General features: G+C 44.7%; 1 protein-coding gene across 10 annotated transcripts in view; it reads right to left on the bottom strand.

Annotated features, from left to right (window-relative positions):
- The window catches only part of LIN28B (lin-28 homolog B), a 103,921-nt gene that overhangs the window by 30,904 nt on the left and 55,362 nt on the right, over positions 1–17,655 (bottom strand). For all 10 annotated transcript variants that reach the window (XM_081940636.1, XM_081940642.1, XM_081940637.1 and 7 more), the window contains one exon: positions 619–803. In XM_081940636.1, coding sequence (XP_081796762.1) covers positions 619–803 — 185 coding nt within the window. The remainder of the gene's footprint in view (positions 1–618; positions 804–17,655) is intronic.

Here is a 17,655-nt window from a genome sequence, read left to right as displayed (position 1 = left end):
ATGTAGGTTGTGGTCTTCCAGTATCTATAGTACTGTGGTATCATGTTAAGTCCCAATTATATTACTAGAGAACCACAAATACAGAGTACAAATCTTTACCAAATTTCAATTAAATGTTCAGATGCACACGCTATATATAAAGATATTCTCCCTCTCTTCTTCTCCCTCCCTCCCTCTCTGTTCTGATCTCTTCTTTTTCTGAGGGTAGAACCTTTTTTCTGCAAACATTTAAAGAAGCTATGAGACATACTATACATGCACTCAGCCACCATGGGAAAACTGACTTCGAAGGGCAGCATCCAAATTTTATAAACATATACAGTACTCAAATATCATTTGCGTTGTAAGGAGTTAATGCTGACACCCGGAAAATCATAATCATGGAGAGTATGATTCTGAAGAACTCATTTTGCTCATCTAAAGCAAGTACAACTTGCATCACTGGGATAAATCAAAAACTCAGAAGTATGTAAATTCCAAATCAAGAAATTCACGTATCCAGATTGACAATACTATCAACTGGGTCTGAGACACACGTTTATTCACAAATAATTAAGAAACACAAATAAACACGTTCAGAAAAGATGCATATATAGAAAAAGTTAGTAACTCCGTTACCTATCTCCCTTTGGCTTTCTTTTCTGTACTGTTTTTCCTTTGGGTCGTCTCTCACTTCCTAAACAGGGACTCCCACCTGGACCTGTTACCCGTATTGATTCAAGGCCTTTGGAAGATTTCTTAAAAGTAAATTCCACTGGTTCTCCTTCTTTTAGGCTTCTAAATCCTTCCATGTAAAGCTTGCTCTGTGAATAGGAAAAATATTCTTAGTTACCATAGACTTAGAAAAACAAAATACTAAAGGCTATCAAAACCAAAACAGGATTATATTAGCAACCTGTTATACTTTCCCCTGCCATGTACAATGAATGTGAGATTTCCTAAATAAAACCCTGTCATACCATTGTTATTTAAATCTTGCATAGGCTGGCATTCTAAATCTTTGCAGCTATGCAACATTAAATGTCTTTCTCCTCAAATGAATGAGCCAAAGTGAGAAGAAAATCCCCAAAGCCTCAGATTAGGGCAGTTTTCCACAATCTCAAGAGCCGGGATTATCACTTCTAAAATGATGCCTGTGTCAGATGAAAAACTCTGGGAGGAATAGTCTCAGTACATCTGGATGATACCAGATACCGAATAACTGATTAGATACTAAAGTGAAATCATCATTACTTATTTTTCCTATTATTTTCCTTTTTTTCCAGGAAAAAAAAGCATGGGGATGATTTCTTGCCATCATTCTGTCATCACTCGGCCCAATCTTTTGAACAACTGTGAAAAGGTTCGATGGAGAGATACTTAACTGCCACTAAATCACCCAGTTTTACAATTTGGTCTCCCTGATTTTTAACTCTCTAACCGTAGTATCACACTAGCTGTCATTGTTCGGAATCAAGAAACGCCTTTTTGTAAACATATTCAGGTGCTTTTTAATTTTTCTTTCTTCATCTAAACGGGATATGCAAGCACATTTATTCAAGAGGATTTCGAAAATGTAAGAGATCCAGAAGAATCTTCTCTCTGAATTTCTCTCCTTCTTTGCCTCCGCAGTTGGAGGCACTCCTCCATATGACTGATCTCAGAAGTTAAACAGGTTCAGCTATGGTGTGGACCTGTAGGGCAAAACACCTGGGCTTCAGAGCTGGGCTGCTACGGGTTTGCCCGAGTTCGGGAGAACCTGTAGCTAATGTTATGGCTGGTTCTGAGAACCTCCAAATCCTAGCCCTGGCTGACCGTGTCCCCACCACTTCTGTCTCCACGCGGCTCGTTTTGGATGCGAGGTAAGTGCAGGGCCCACCCGGAGGCTCGGAGAAGGGGAAAAATTGGCCTCCCAAAAATTCCGGAAGCCTGGGAAAGCAGTTTTTGCCTTCTCAGAGGCCCAAGGAAAGCCTCCGGAGCCTGGGGAAGGCAAAAATGCCCCCCTGCCGTGGTGTAGGAGACTGACTAGGCCATGCCCACCCAACACCCAGGCAGAGAACCCGTTGCTGAAATTTTTGAAGCCCACCCCTTCTAGGCATTACAGAAATCTGGGGCAGTCTGGGAATTTGGAAAAAAAAATCATACAAAAAGGTAACCAATATCTCCAATACCGCCAAACATCTTGCATACACTGAATATCTATGTTTGAATGAAGGCAAAAGAAAAGTGATAATAAAAAAAAAATGAAGAAAGAATGTTACTGAAAATAAAATCATTTAATGTAACATTTCCTCTTTCTAGACTCCCCCCCCACATTGGAGCTATCTGGGTAATCCTCAACATATGCCCACAATTGAGCCCAAAATTTAAGTTGTTAAATGAAACATTTGTTAAGTGAGTTTTGTCATGTCAAAGCTGTTAAATGAATCATTGCAGTTGTTAAGTTAATAACCCGGTTGTTAAGTGAATCTGACTTCCCCGCTGACTTTGCTTGTCAGGTCACAAAAGCTGTTCACATGATCCCAGGAAACCACAACAGTCAGTTTCCAAATATCTGAATTTTGATCACGTGACCATGCTGAAACGGTAGTCATAAGTCCCTTTTTTCAGTGCAACTTTATACCTTTGAGCAGTCACTAAATGTTGTAAGTCGAGAATTACTTTCACAGTGGATATTCTTACTAGAATTATGAAATGCAAAGAGCATCAGCAATGAAATTCTGGGGTTTGCCATATTTTTGGAGTATAAGACGCACCGGAGTATAAGAGGCATCAAGAGGCAAATTATAAAAAAAAGGTTTTGCACTCTGCAGACCTCCCAAAAACTGTTTTTTGTCAAACAAATGGCATGAATAGCATTTAGAAGGCTTATAGAGTGCTCTGGGGGCTGGGGGGGGGGGCAAACAATGAGCAAAAAACAGCCATTTTTCACAAAAACGGGCCCATTTTTTGTGAAAAAAGGACATGCATAGCCTTTAGGAGGCTTATACCGTGTTTCCCCGAAAATACAACATGTCCCGAAACTAAACCCTTGCCACATTTTTCGCGTGAGCAAAAATATAAGCCCACCCCCGAAAATAACCCCCCCCTCCGGCCACGCAGAGCACCGCTCACTGACCTAGCGTTATTCCGAAAGCGCCAAGTCCAGGAGCCGGGGGGGGGGGAGCGCTCACGTTGCTTGCCGCCTTCGGGATACCGCTAGGTTGGGGAGTGGCGTTCTGCCTGGCCGAAGGGGAGAGTTGCCAGGCGGCTGCTCCCTTGTGAACTGGCTCCCGAAGAGCCGGGCACAGCCTCAGGGGCGAAGCAGCCATGAGGTAACTATGCCCACGAGCAGCCGCCCGGCAAATCCCCTCTCCAGCCGGGAAGAGCGCCATTCACTGACCTAGGGGGTAATCCCTAAGGTGCCAAGCTATGTGGCGCTCTGCCCGCCCCCCAGCTCCTGCGGCTTGGCACATTCGGAATACCCCCTAGGACAGTGCATGGAGCTCTGCCCGGCTGGAGAAGGGGGTTGCGTGAGCGCCTGTTCCGCCTGCAGCCTCACCAAGCCCTTGCGCAGCTCTCCCAGGCCACCGCCGCTGGCTGCTGCCGCCCGCCGCCGCCCGCCGCCACCCCGCTCCGCGCAACTCCAAAACTCGGGGCCGAGTCTTTCAGCATTGGCCGCTCTAGGAGTGCTCTCTATGGTGGGCCGGCTGCTGGAAGACTCTGTCCGGAAGACTCTCTGTCCGTGGAAGTCAAAAATTGACTCGAGAGATTACACCACTACATACAGTACTTCATCATACGCAAGGATTATAAAACAAAAAAGCACTATTTGCATAAAAGCACAATGATAATTGAGTGCTTCTTAAACAGACAAGATGTATGACTGTAGTTCCAAGGTTTTTTTTTTATATAGATATAGGTAGATATTGATATACTGTGTGTATAGGTATTAAAAAATCAAAGTACTAAAACATGTTCAAAATCAAAATTACTTTTCAACTTCAGAATGGAAATAAACTGATTTTCTGCCTTAGTACAGACAATAAAACTGCTAAAAGAAATGTAGAGGCAAATTTAACTATATTGTGACAATGGCTATGTTTTCATCCAATGGTAAAGTAAATTAAGGGCTTACCGTGTTACATCAATAAATTATCAATTTAACAGTTCTTTGTATTTTATCTGATTCAAAACAACAATGGCATGATTGTAAAAGCAATCTGACAAAATAAAGTCTAGATCAGTGATGGCGAACCTATGGCACGCGCGCCACAGGTGGCACGTGGTGCCATTTGTCAGGGCACGTAAGGCGCTGCCCTGTCAGCTGCCCAGCGTGCATGCGCGTGCTGGCCAGCTGAGTTCACCGTTCTTAAAAGCCATTTTCACCCCTCCCCAGGCTCCAGAGGCTTTATAGGAGCCGGGGAGGGTGAAGAGCCTGCCCCGCCACCCAGAGGCCCTCCGGAGGCTTCAGGGACCGTCCGGAGGCTTCCCTGACTTCCGGTTTGCTCGGAGGGTTGTTTTAACCACTCCAAAGGCGTCAGGGACTGTCCGGAGGCTTCCCTGATGCCTTCGGAACATTTAAAATGACCCTCCGAGCAAACCGGGACTTCCGGTTTGCTTGGAGGGTCGTTTTAAGCGTTCCAAAGACTTCAGGGAAGCCTCCGGAGGGCCTCTGGGGGGGGGGCAGGGGTGGGCTTTTAAAAATGGTGAACTCAGCTGGCCAGTGCCTCGCGTGCCCTGACAAATGGCCATAGGTTCGCCATCACTGGTCTAGATCATCATTTAAAGGCTATAATCCTATGCATATTTGTTTGGAGGCAAGAGCCTCTCAACTTACACTTGCACTTCTTTCTGAATAGAAATGACTAATATTTCACTGTAAATGCAGGAATATCCCCCAAATAATTTTGCTTACTTAAAATTAAATGTTTTCAAGTTCACAATGTGGTGGTAACACCCACTTTCTTTCATTATCCCAACATTTGCCAGCCAGGCATGATTTAAAACGGTTGCCCCAAAGGTGTTTTTTTTTCCAAAAGGCAACTGGACTATCTTGGTTTTTTGCCTTTGAAAATCAAATCAAATCAAATCAAATCAAATTTTATTTGTTAGCCGCACCCTCTCCAGAAGGACTCGGGGCGGCGTACAATAAAAACCCATAAAATATACAAATATAAACAGTACATATACATATACATATGCATGGAGGAGGTAAACAGATGAATAAAATAGAATTAAAATTTCAATTTAAAATCCCCTCAATTAAGATACAAAATACACAATTAAAAAACCTGTCAGGAGCGATATGGTAAAACTATGATTGAGCCAGGCCAGCTACTTGGAAGAGGTGGGTCTTGAGCTTTGCGCGGAAGGAGCGGAGGTCAGAGGTAGTCCTGATATCAGGGGGGAGGTCATTCCACAGGGCTGGGCCCGTCACAGAGAAGGCTCTGCTCCTAGGCGTCGCCCCCTGACACTGTCTGGTAGACGGCACCTGGAGAAGTCCCTCTCTGTGCGAGCGAATTGGTCGCAGGGATGTATGGGGCAGGATATGATCCCGCAAGTAACTAGGTCCTGAGCCATGGACCGCTTTGAAGATCGTTATCAGAACCTTGAAATGCACCCGATAGACCACAGGAAGCCAGTGCAGCTCGCGCAGGAGAGGTGTCACATGGGAGTACCTCGTACTCCCCATAATCACCCGCGCGGCCGCATTCTGGACCAACTGAAGTCTCCGAGTGCATTTCAAGGGAAGCCCCATGTAGAGAGCATTGCAGTAGTCGAGGCGAGACATCACCAGCGCATGAGTGACTGTGCGTAAGGCATCCCGGTCCAATAGGGGGCGCAATTGGTGCACCAGGCGAACCTGGTGGAACGCCCCCCTTGCCACGGCTGTCACATGGTCATCCATGGACAGCCGGGTATCCAGGAGGACGCCCAAATTGCGCGCCCGCTCCACGGGGGCCAGTTGTACGCCCCCAATGGCCAGAGATGGAAGTAACTGGTTGAACCGGGGGGCCGGAACCCACAGCCACTCCGTCTTGGAGGGGTTGAGCTTGAGTCGGTTGTCATCCATCCAGACCCGTACGGCTTCCAAGCACCGGGACATCACTTCGACGGCCTCGTTGGGGTGGTTCGGGGTGGAAATGTACAGCTGAGTATCATCAGCGTACAGATGATATCCCACCCCAAAACCACGAATGATCTCACCCAACGGCTTCATATGTGTTGAACAGGAGCGGCGAGAGGACCGACCCCTGTGGCACCCCACAAGTGAGGGGGCTTAGGGTCGACCTCTGCTCCCCTGCCAACACATGTTGCGTCCGGCCGGAAAGGTAGGAGCCGAACCACCGCAAAACGGTGCCCCGAACCCCCAACCCCTCCAGTCGGTGCAACAGGATACCATGGTCGATGGTATCAAAAGCCGCCGAGAGATCTAATAGGACCAGGATAGAGGAACAACCCCTATCTCTGGCCCTCCAGAGATCATCCACCAACGCGACCAAGGCCGTCTCCGTGCTGTGTCCGGGGTGGAAGCCGGACTGGCGCGGGTCTAGATAATCATTTCCCTCCAGATGTTGTGGAAACTGATAAGCTACCACACTCTCTACAACCTTCGCCAAAAAGGGAAGGTTGGAGACAGGACGATAATTGGCCAGCTCTGTAGGGTCCAGGGAAGGCTTCTTGAGTAAGGGTCTCACCACCACCTCTTTCAAGGCGGCCGGGAGAGACCCCGCACCCAACGAAGCATTCACTAGGCCCAGGAGCCAGTCACGTGTAACCTCCCAGGATGCCAGTACAAGCCAGGAGGGGCACGGGTCCAGTAAACATGTGGTAGGTCGCAGCCGTCCACGCATTCTGTCCAAATCCTCGATGTCAACCAAGTCAAACTCCTCCCAGACTGGTCTCTCAAGACTCGCCGTGGACGTCTCCACTAGACCACTGAAAGGGACCCAATCCTTCCGGATTTGAGCGATTTTATCCTGCAGATATTTCCCAAATTCCTCTGCTCTACCCTGTAAAGGGGCCTCCCGCGGCCTCTGGAACAGGAGGGAGCGGGACACCCGAAACAGGGCGGCAGGGTGGTTCTCTGCGGATGCAATGAGAGCGGCACAATATTGACGTTTGGCCGCTCTCAATGCCACAAGGTACGTCCTTAAGTGGGTTCGTACCTGTGTTCGGTCAAATTCGGAACGAGAGGATCTCCAACGACTCTCTAGGCGTCTCTTGCGGCGCTTCATCACCCTTAGCTCCTCGGTGAACCAAGGGGCCAGGGTGGATCGTTGCCGCCAGAGAGGCCGCAAAGGCGCCACCCGGTTTAAGGCCCCGGTAGTCGCATTATTCCACGCGACCACCAGGTCCTCTACCCGGGGGCGGGTCAGGGCTACAGGAGGTGGCCCAAGCTCCATCTGGAACCTGTCTGGTTCCATCAGGCGCCTGGGGCGGAACCATCTGGTGTTTTCTGGTTCCGCCTCCCCGCAGCGGGGGGTAGCACCAGGGAAGTCAAGTCGGAGTGAGTGATCTGACCATGACAGGGGAGTGATGGTTAAATCCCCTCCTCCCAGATCACTCAACCACTGGCCAGAGACAAAAACAAGGTCCAAAGTGTGGCCTCCCTCGTGTGTAGGGCCCTGAATCAATTGAGTCAGGTCCATGGCTGTCATGGAAGCCATGAACTCCCGAACCCCCCCAGACGCTTCTCCCACCGATGGCAGGTTAAAATCCCCCATCACTAAAAGTTTGGGGGTCTCAACCGCCACCGATGCGATCAGCTCGAGGAGTTCAGGCAGGGCCACTGATGTATAGCGAGGAGCCAGGTATACTATCAGCAGGCCCAACTGTCTCCCAGGGCCCCACCTCACGACAAGGGACTCACACCCGGATGTCTGCGGCACAGTGGACTCCCTCGGCGAGGGAGTTTTGCGTCTCAGCAACTTCAAAGTTTCTTCAGGTTTAACTCTCTCCAAATCAGCTTCCTACAAATCCATCTAGCATCTTCTATCAAAATTATCTTTTCCACCAACTCTGCCAAGTCACTTGATTGTTTGCTTAGGAAAACTTCTGTCAGGGGGTTCTTCAGGATCTGACTGAAATTCACAGAAACACCACATTGGGGCTCACACTTGCAGCCTATTCTCCTCTTGGTATCTGTGTTCCACTCCTATTAGCAGGTGCCCACAGAAGTGAGAAAAGGCTCCAATAATGAGGCTTAATTTGGACTTTCCTTTCTTTTGTGGGCTTACAGCCAAAACTTAAGCACCTGCTGGTTTAACATGTAAAGGAGAGTGGGGATTTTTCTTTGAAATGTCTTTGTACCCTGTATGTCTCTCAGCTCCTCATTCCATTGATCTGAAGCTAAATCATATTAAGTAAGCTTGCTTGGCAATTTCATGATATCGTTCCTGCACATTTTGAACATAAAAACTCTTCAAAAGCTGTATTTTGTTTTATGCTGCTCCGCGATTTAAATTTGAGAACTTCTCTGTCTCCACAAGCAATCCAGCATGTTCAGGATTCAGGGCATCTGGAGCTATGGACTTGTTAACAGTCTTTGTTTGCCAGGTTCCTCTGTTTACTAACTTCCTACTTGGATGGATACAGATTATCGTGGCCTCTCCATTGCCACATACACCCCCGACAAAGATTTAGTGTTTTCAAACAAGAAAGCAAATACTGTAGTTGCCAACCGGGTGAGTGAACTTATGATTCCACAAAGCTTAGCTGTGGAAATGTTTCCCCAGCCAATATATGAGAACCCTTTTAATACAAAAATAATGAACCATGAAACCATTTGCATCACAAGGCATAGATTACATTTCTGAATCAAGCTTCTAAGAGTACAGCTCAATTTACCACACACAATTTAAGGAAGCATTCTGGGTCGTGTTTGAAAGCAACAGGTCAGTCACTTTAATCATAATACAGCCAAGACTTCAGATCTGAACAGTTACACGAAAAGAATTGTGAATGTTGTGGCGGGGATAGAGCCTGGAGATGGGTGGGAAGAAATGCTTCTGTCCCAAACTCTCCTTTGGTTTCTGTAGTCCAAGTCTTTTCATGACCTTAACAAGAGAAAGCACTTCTGCATATGGCCACATCTGCGGGGTCCCACTCAGCAGCTGCCATTCGGCTTTAAAATCCTCTTGACAAGATTCTTGTCAATTAAAGCCCTCTTAGCCCAGATTTGCATAAAACACAAAAAAATGTTGACAGGGTTACCAAATGATACTGTTGAATGAAATGCCCCTTGGTTGTTGTTGTTTTTTTAAGTGTAAAGGTTATTGGTAACTGGGATGTGCTTCAATTAGTACTGCTTTAAAGAGAGACTGAAGTTATCGTAATAAATACTGGAGTATAATACAGTGAATCAAATAAGCATCGTTTGCACTGCATTCATTTAGGATGTCTGATTATTATCACTGTCTATTTTACATTTCATTAATATTAAAGAAATGTACAAAGCTTGCAATTCAATGCTTAAGGACAGTATTGGCAAATAACAACAGTATCAGTAGAACAAAAAAAGGTGCTACAAAGATTGGAGGGGAATGGAGGAACAGTTCTCGATTGGTTAAATTGATTTTTTGGACTACAAGACACACCAAGATTTCGAAGAGGTAAGTAAGAAAAAAAAGTTTTTGTCCTCTCTGGCTCTCAGAAGCACTCTGCAGGCTTCAGCAGGGCTGGGGGAAGGCAAAAATGCCTCCATTTTTTGCCTGTGTTTTGCCAATATGGCAAAATGCCTACTGAAGCCTGCAGAGTGCTTCTGAGGTTGGGGAAAGGCAAAAGTGCCTCCATTTTTGTGAAATTTCTGCAAAAATGGGATTCGGGGCCGGGGCTTTGGGAGGCCAAAAATGGCTGTATTCGGTGTATAAGACGCACCAACATTTTCATGTTCTTTTAGGGAGGGGGGAAGGTGCATCTTATACTCCAAAAATATGATAATTTTAAAAAAGGATAACAAATTTGTTTATGGCTTGGATAGACTACAAAAAGCCATTCGGTTCTATTCCACATTGCTCAATTGGGAAATGATTCAAAATATTTGGAATCAGCAAAAACATTTGGCAGTTTATGAATATTTCAATGACACTTTGGCAAACAAAGCTGATGGCTAATTGGGAAAAAATAAAAGAAATCAAAATTAAACATGGAATTTTTCCAATGTGGCTCAGCATCATCTTTATTCTGTATACCAGAGGTCCCCAATCCCCAGGCTATGGCCTGTTGGGAACCAGGCCGCGCGAGCTGTGGGCAAGCATGCAAAGCTTCAATTGTGGGGTTAGGTTGCACATGCAAAACCATTCGTTCCCCCACCCCATCTTGCTCTGCGGGTCTGGGGATCCCAAAAGGTTGGGGACTGCTACTTGATACTATCAATGGACACTTTGAGAATAATTTTGAGCAAGGCAAACTGTGGAGATATACATTAAATGTAAGGTTAAAAAAGGAATATATTTTTTGCATTTTCTCTATATGGATGGTTTAAAACTATTTGGAAAAATGAAGGCTGAGCTTTGCTAAAAAGCACATGAAAATTCAACAGATACTGGAATGCAATCTGGGATCAAGTGTGCAACTACAGCCATAATGGCAGACAAAATTGTTGAAGATGATGGGATACAGCTTGATAATAATGATTTTGACAACTCAATAAAGACAGTAGCATCTTATATTTGTTTTCGCGCACACACACACACACATACACACACACATATACTCTGTGTGTGTGTGTGTGTGTGTGTGTGTGTGTGTGTTACAACCCCTGGTATGCCCAAATATGGGAGGGAGCTCACAGCTCCCCCTTTCTGTCCTTCAGCTCATTACAGAAGACCATCCAGGCAGAAAACCATATTTTTATTTTTAATGTTGCCTTTGCTATTTTTGTGTTGTATTTGTGCTGATAAATAAATAAAGGGAGACTAGTATAGATCTATTTCAAGCTATTTAGCTCTCATCAGCTAGCCATACCTTTACTGGGATTAGAACCTGGGCTGTATTACATATTAGGCAGATGTATTAGCCTAATCCCACGTGTGCCATAGGTTCGCCATCACTGCTCTAGAGGATCCCCACTTTTACCCCTGGGCAAACCAGTCAAAATGGGAGGGGAAGGAGATGTCACCTGCCTGAGAGGCCTAGCCGATGAAATGGAAGGGGAGGATGGGCTGAAGCCTCTGGGAGGTGATGCAGAGTGATGATAGCCAGGCCTAATTGGGGATCTGGATCTGCTGGGGGAGCTGGGCCTGGCGATCTGGGCCTGGTTCTGTGCCCTGGCCACACTTTTCTCTAAGGCCTTCTGCCTCCTCAGTTTATCCTGAACAGTAGCCCTGGAAGGCCGTTGGTCAGCCGTTGGCTTGGAGGCCATTGCCCTTGTTCTGAGCCTGCCCTGTCCCTCTCCACCAATCTGGCCTGACTCCCATGGAGGCCTGAGCTGGGTCAGGGCCTGTGGTAGAACGGACACCATGAATCAATAGGCCGCTCTGCAACTCCTGCTGCAACTTGTTTTACGCCTGCTGGCCTTGGTTTATGACCGCGATGCAGTCACTCCTAATAACAGGCTGCCGGCCTCGATGTATGGCCACGCTGTAGGCCACCGACACACTCAAACAAAATGGGCGGCTCCACGTGGGCACACAAAATGGCCACCGCGCCTCATGGATAAGAAGCCTCACCCCTGGTTTTAATGGCTCTGGGCCGACAGCTGGCTTGCAGCAAGCCACTCATTCCCCAAATGCTCAGAAGGCAATAAATCAATCTGCAAGGCTGTCCTCGAGCCGCGGAGGTTCGTTACAAACCGCGACACTGTTGTTGAAGCAGCGGCTGTTATCTAAACCGCGGTGCACTGTGTCTGAGCTGCAGTGTGCTTTTTGAAGCCGCGGAGCTGTTTTAACCAAGCTGTGGCTGTTTCTCTAAGCCGCGGAAGCCTCAGAAGCTATAATTAGACAGCACAAAGATTTTGGAGTCTGCCGGGCTATCTAGGACACTGCCCACATCAGAAACCGGCAAGAAGCTCCAGACTGCTCGATTAGGAGACTGCCACCCCCGCAGGCCCAGGGACCGGGCAGGACTCACTAAGGCCCAGAGTTAGGATCCAGGGCTATCCTAGCCCCTTATGAGACAGGCAAGACAGTCTCTATGGCCAGCAGCCAGAAATTTAGAATTTTGATTCAGCCAATTAACCGAAAAAGAGAAGGCAATTTAGTAACTAACAATACCTTGAAGGAGCCAAAGCTAGTGCTTGGACTAAAGACTGAGAGGAATCTGGAGCCAGGAGGGAAAGGAGGATACTTTAAGAAATTCCCCCCAGTCTTTGGACAAATCAGGCTTAGACAAAACCCAGCTGTAGCCCCTCCCACCATCTCTGCCGGAAAAGTGAAAAGCCTTCAAAGAAAAAACAAGGAAGTCCAGTTGCCTCCTGGAAGGGGGGGGGGGGGAGAGCACCTTTGGGACATGGCTTGAATGACTGCATTAATAGAAGCAAAGAACCTTTATTGTAGGAAGTCAATCACCTTTATTGAGGGAAATTATCAAGGAAAGCTTTTGAAAACAAGTACAGAAGTATAGAAATAAATCATTGAAAACCAATTTGTTGATTGGAAGAACAAGCCAATGCATGGTCAATACTTGAAGGAAAACCCCACATGGATCTGGTTAACATAAGGAGTATTAAAGAAAGAAATAGGTTTTGAAGACTATGCATGAAAGAGAAAATTCAACATTTTAATAAACAACAGTTAAGTGTTGCCTTAGTTGTAGTGAAAAGGGTGAAAGAATTGACCATTTGATTAGTGGTCGCAACAAAATTTCAGAATTCACTGATTACAAGCAGTGTCATGACAAAAAATGCCAACATTATTCCTTCGAAAGTTTGCCAGAGGTAACAGGAATAATCTAATTTGTATTTTGGCTTCTTTAAAATGACATTGCTTAAACATATAACAGGTACCTGAACAAAGAGAGCTCACAATAGTGACTACTCTAAGAGTAATTCTACGTAACAGGACATGAATAGTTGAACTGGAATTAATATATAAATGTTATGAAAACTGTAACGTAAGAAATCTGAGTAGCAGTGCGCATGTTTTTGGAATGACTCAGCCAGCTTTTTTATAGTAGTTAGATTAAATTTCCACGGTGAAACTATTCACTTTCCATTAACTTACACAGGAAACCGGCCAGCATTCATATATTAACATTTCATTCACCTTGCTTTTCTCCTGATGACTGTCGTAACGTTCACAGAATATATCACAAAGCCTAGTTTAATATAATACATAGAAGAGGGGAGTGGAAAGCATTAGTTAGGAGGCTGGCACCTGTGCTCCCTCCCTCCCCCGGACTAGCTGGAGGGAATGTTTAGCAGCCAGAGTTAAAGATACTTCTATGGAGCTATGAATGTTCCATAGGCAAAATCAATATTTTGCATGGAAGTCCCCTTAAATACTCTCCCCTAAAATATCTAGTCTGAAGGATGAGAAAAACTAAATCATGACTAAAAAAAAAAGACCCATATTTATTGCAGCGTGACAAAATAAGTGTGTTTAATGGCAAGGGGGATGTGGAGCTAGATGGATCAGTTCAGGCAACACAAAGCATAGGCAGGAAATTAAAAGGGCTATAGGGCATGATGTTGGATGGTACAGCTTGTAACAGCATTTCTAGGAAATGCTGGAGAAGTGACTGTTCTCTTTCCCATGCCAAAAGACCACACAGAACAAGGTAAGAGACGTATGGGCAGAATTATAGTTCTTCCTTTCTAGCGTTAGTAATATCCTATTACGTATAGAGAGTTATGAAAATGTTCCAAGATGGACCTTTCATACTTTCTGGCAGAGGAGGGGGGGGCAGTTGCAGGTCCACAGAGAACTATTTCCATTGAGACATCATCTGACTCATTTCAATGAAGACTGCTTTCATTATTGGGAATTACCATGCCTTGCCCTTTCTAATTTTGTAAGGCATTTATTTGGTTTCACAAAACTATGCTCTGCCAAATTTCTCATTTGCTTCTTGCCTTTTTTTTTTTTTGCATAATGCATAATTTTTTACGGTGAAATGGCACCTACACGGAGATCAATCTGGATCCTCTGAATCCTATAAAAGAGCAAATAGGGTCATCTGTACAACGCACAGAAGCGGTTTTGGTGTGCCATATTTGAATTTAGCATCCTTCTACTCCTGCGTGCATCTTAAGGGGTTGGTGATGAAGGGAGTTGCTCGGCTCATGCCACGTGGCTCATTCCTATCACATGAGGCTCTTTCACAGTTTTGCTGGGGGAGTAGGCCTCCTGAACATCCCACTGGATGCCGGAGATCACTCATGTTTTATCCGATTCTGGCAAGTCACCTAGAGGCCTCCTAAAATGCAATTGGTGTTGTGGTCTGCTGGAGGCCTGCAGAGCTGGCAGCAGATCAGACAGTGAGGAGGTTGGGGAGGAACATGGGCCAGTCTTGGAGTCTGTGGAAGGCTTGGACGATGGCTCTGTGTCGGATGCAGAGAGGGAGCCAGGGCCATTTGGGAGTTATATGCTATGTCTGGAGCCTCCAGAGTCGGACAGCAGTGAGGCAGAGGAACAGACTCCCCCTGTTCTCAGTGTGGGCATGTGCAGAGCTGCCAGAAGGCAAGAACAGTTAAGACAGAAGGGACAACTCGGGAGTCAGGCTTGAAGGTGATTGACCCCTCCCATAGGACATAAAGGAGGAGCAAAGGCACGTGAGCCTTTGCAGGAAGCAACTTGGTTCATGCTGGTCAGTTTACCTTCTGAAGCTCCATTTTGACTCTTTGCTCCGTGTGGCCTTGCCAAGCTAATTGCCAATTAAGTCTTTGGCAGCATTTCAAGGAAGATAAAGGTGGGTGCTTATCAGCCTTATCCCGAAGGACTTTGGCAACCTACTGTAGGACTCTTTACAACTATTTGGGAGTCATTGCAGGCTGTGAATGAACATAATTCACAGCCTTTGAAATAAAAAGAGGATTTTTTGGAACTAAGTGTGTGCTTTTTACTGTATACGGAAGTCTAGGTCAGAACAATTGGCAGGTCACCATTTCTAGTGATCTCTCGATCACACTGTTGGATGCTTTTGTTTCTTGTATCCTGCAGCTTAGCTGGATAAATCAAAGAACCTGGCCTATATTAATTCAGATTTCTAAACTGTTATAATAAATCACATCTAAATGAATAGTCTACCTGCTTGCTTATCTGTTCAATATGCCACTCAGCTCACAGAACTGTGATTCTGGTCAGCATACAATAAAAACATTAAAAAAACAATAAATCAAACAATTTTAAAATATAAAGGTTATTATTATTTTAAAAAACCTAAAAAGGGTAGGGACAGCATGGATGTTGCACACAAGGCAGCCTAACTCATTAAATCCCTATTTCCACAAGACCCCCCCAAGCCTGTTGTTATTACTAAATTTTAAGGATTGAAGGATGTCAAAGAAGGAGCCAGGCTCACCTGCAATTGGCTGGTGGTGGTGGTGGATGATGTTCCACAGGGTGGGAACCAGACACATCCCACCAGAAACACCATCCACAATGTAGACAGTGCAGCACTGCAATGCAAACCGTGCCTCTTTTGTGTATCAATGTTGCTTACATGTAATGAACAATTAGTTTTGATACTGAGCCTGCCATATAGCAGATTTTAACCCCACAAGTTTTAACCCTTGGATGCTTCAGTTCATGGCCTCCATCTCACCACTCCTCCAAGTCTGTTAGCCAAGAGTCTTCTTTGGCACAGGTATGAAAATCTGTTGTGGCCCGCCAGCGGCCAGCGGAGCTGGCAGCATAGTCGAACAGTGAGGGGGTTGGGGAGGAACATGGGCCAGTCCTGGAGGCTGGGGAAGGCTTGGACGAGGGCTCTGCGTCGGAGGCAGAGATGGGGCCCAAGGCCATTTGGCAGTTCTCAGCTGCCTCACAGCAGTGAGGCAGAGGAACAGCTGGAGCCTGTTCCCAGTGTGCGCATGTGCAGAGCTGCCAGAAGAAAACAACAGCCCAGAAATCAGGGTCGACTCGGGAGTAAAGCCACAGGTGGATGGTGAATGGCCCCTCCCATAGGAAATAAAAGAGGAGTGAAAGGAGAGTGGGCTTTTTCAGGAAAGAGGAGCAAAAGGGGAGTTGGCTTTTATTCATTCGTTCATTCATTTCAGGAGTGTGAAGATCTTCTGTGAATCTCAAGAGATTCTGCACCAAGTCTTTCCTTGCACTGCACTGCGTTTGGAAAATATTTACATGGCAGCTTTCCAAGCTAGATAAGGTTTGTGGTCATAAATTCACCTTTGAAAGATTGTTTACCAGGCCTTTGCCGAATGTGAATGAGAGGAATTCACATTTGTTTAATAAAATGGGTTTTGCTGGGACCAGGAATCTGTTTCATTCTTTTTGGGGAAGTCTAGGTCAGAACAAAATCCCAACACATTGCCTTGTGGACAATTTAGGGTTATTCAGTAACAGTGGTAGAGAAAGTCAGGGGATAAAATGTTCCCTGCTCTTAAGGGAAGCTCTTACGGTTTTCTCTGTTCATATTCTCTTTCCTCCATGATCATTACAGCTTCGTTTACAAGAGAGATTGGATACCTGATCTTTTTCTTTTCAGGGCTAAGTTTTGAAATATTTGCTCCCCTCCCCCTTTTATTGTTCCTCTTTTGATGTATTAATCTGGGTTTAATTATTAACTTTTTCACAGAGGCAATTCCATCTTTTCCCTAATAACTTCTATTTTTATGACATTTCTTTCAGCAGTATCATTTCACATTTCCTTTAATTATCCACCATTAAAGCCCTCATCTCTCCTTTGAATAGATAATTAATTAACTAATTAATTTTACTTAATTTATGGTTTTGTCACATATATACTTTGATCTCATTCTTCTACTTGTTTTTGCATTTTGATGCATAGTTTTTTTTCTTCAAATGTCTTAATTCTATTCATTTCCATTAATTTCATCCTCTGCATTTTTAACACAGGTGTGAACACATTATCAATCTTTCTTAATCTTTTCAATCCACTTTAAAATTCTTCCGCACTCAAAAATAATACTTCTATTGAGTTAGCTTTAAAGACTAACAAATTATTGCATAAAATTAGTTGTTAAGTTTCAAGCCCAAATGTTGTACTGCACTGCAACATACATACATACATACATACATACATACATTTCAATTCAACTACAATGTCTCCTTTTAATGGCTTGTTAGGTTGCTTAACGTTTTCCTAGTATAACACTGCATTTAAAACATGGGGTTTTGGTTCTGGTATTTTTTCTTAATCGCTTAACTGTTCTTTTCTTTACACTTTTCCTTCACTGCTATCCCTTAAATTCTAAGTATATTGTCAGGTGGATCCACTGTTTTTGTACAACACTGATTTACATACCACATAAAAATAAATAACACTATTATTATTATTTTTATTTAAAAAATATATAAATAGAAAGAACAACATATTCAATAACCATATAAACAGTGTATTGTCTGGTTACAATTCTTTTGAGTAATACTCATCATAGTAATAATAGTAATAATCTCTAGTAGTAATCTCATAATGACAGTGCTTTTCCCTTGTAATATTAATACATAACAATTATTAATACTAATCAAAATTAATAAGTTACAATAAAGAACCCTAATCTTTCTCTTGTAATTTTAGAAAGAACGTTGGTCTTACCTGAACGTGTCTTTTCAGGAG

The sequence above is a fragment of the Natrix helvetica genome (genome assembly GCF_964273705.1).
Source record: "Natrix helvetica genome assembly, chromosome: 2".
NCBI classification, from domain to species: domain Eukaryota; kingdom Metazoa; phylum Chordata; class Lepidosauria; order Squamata; family Natricidae; genus Natrix; species Natrix helvetica.
Note: the sequence above shows the minus strand (reverse complement) of the source record. Positions and strands in the feature narration are given on the sequence as shown.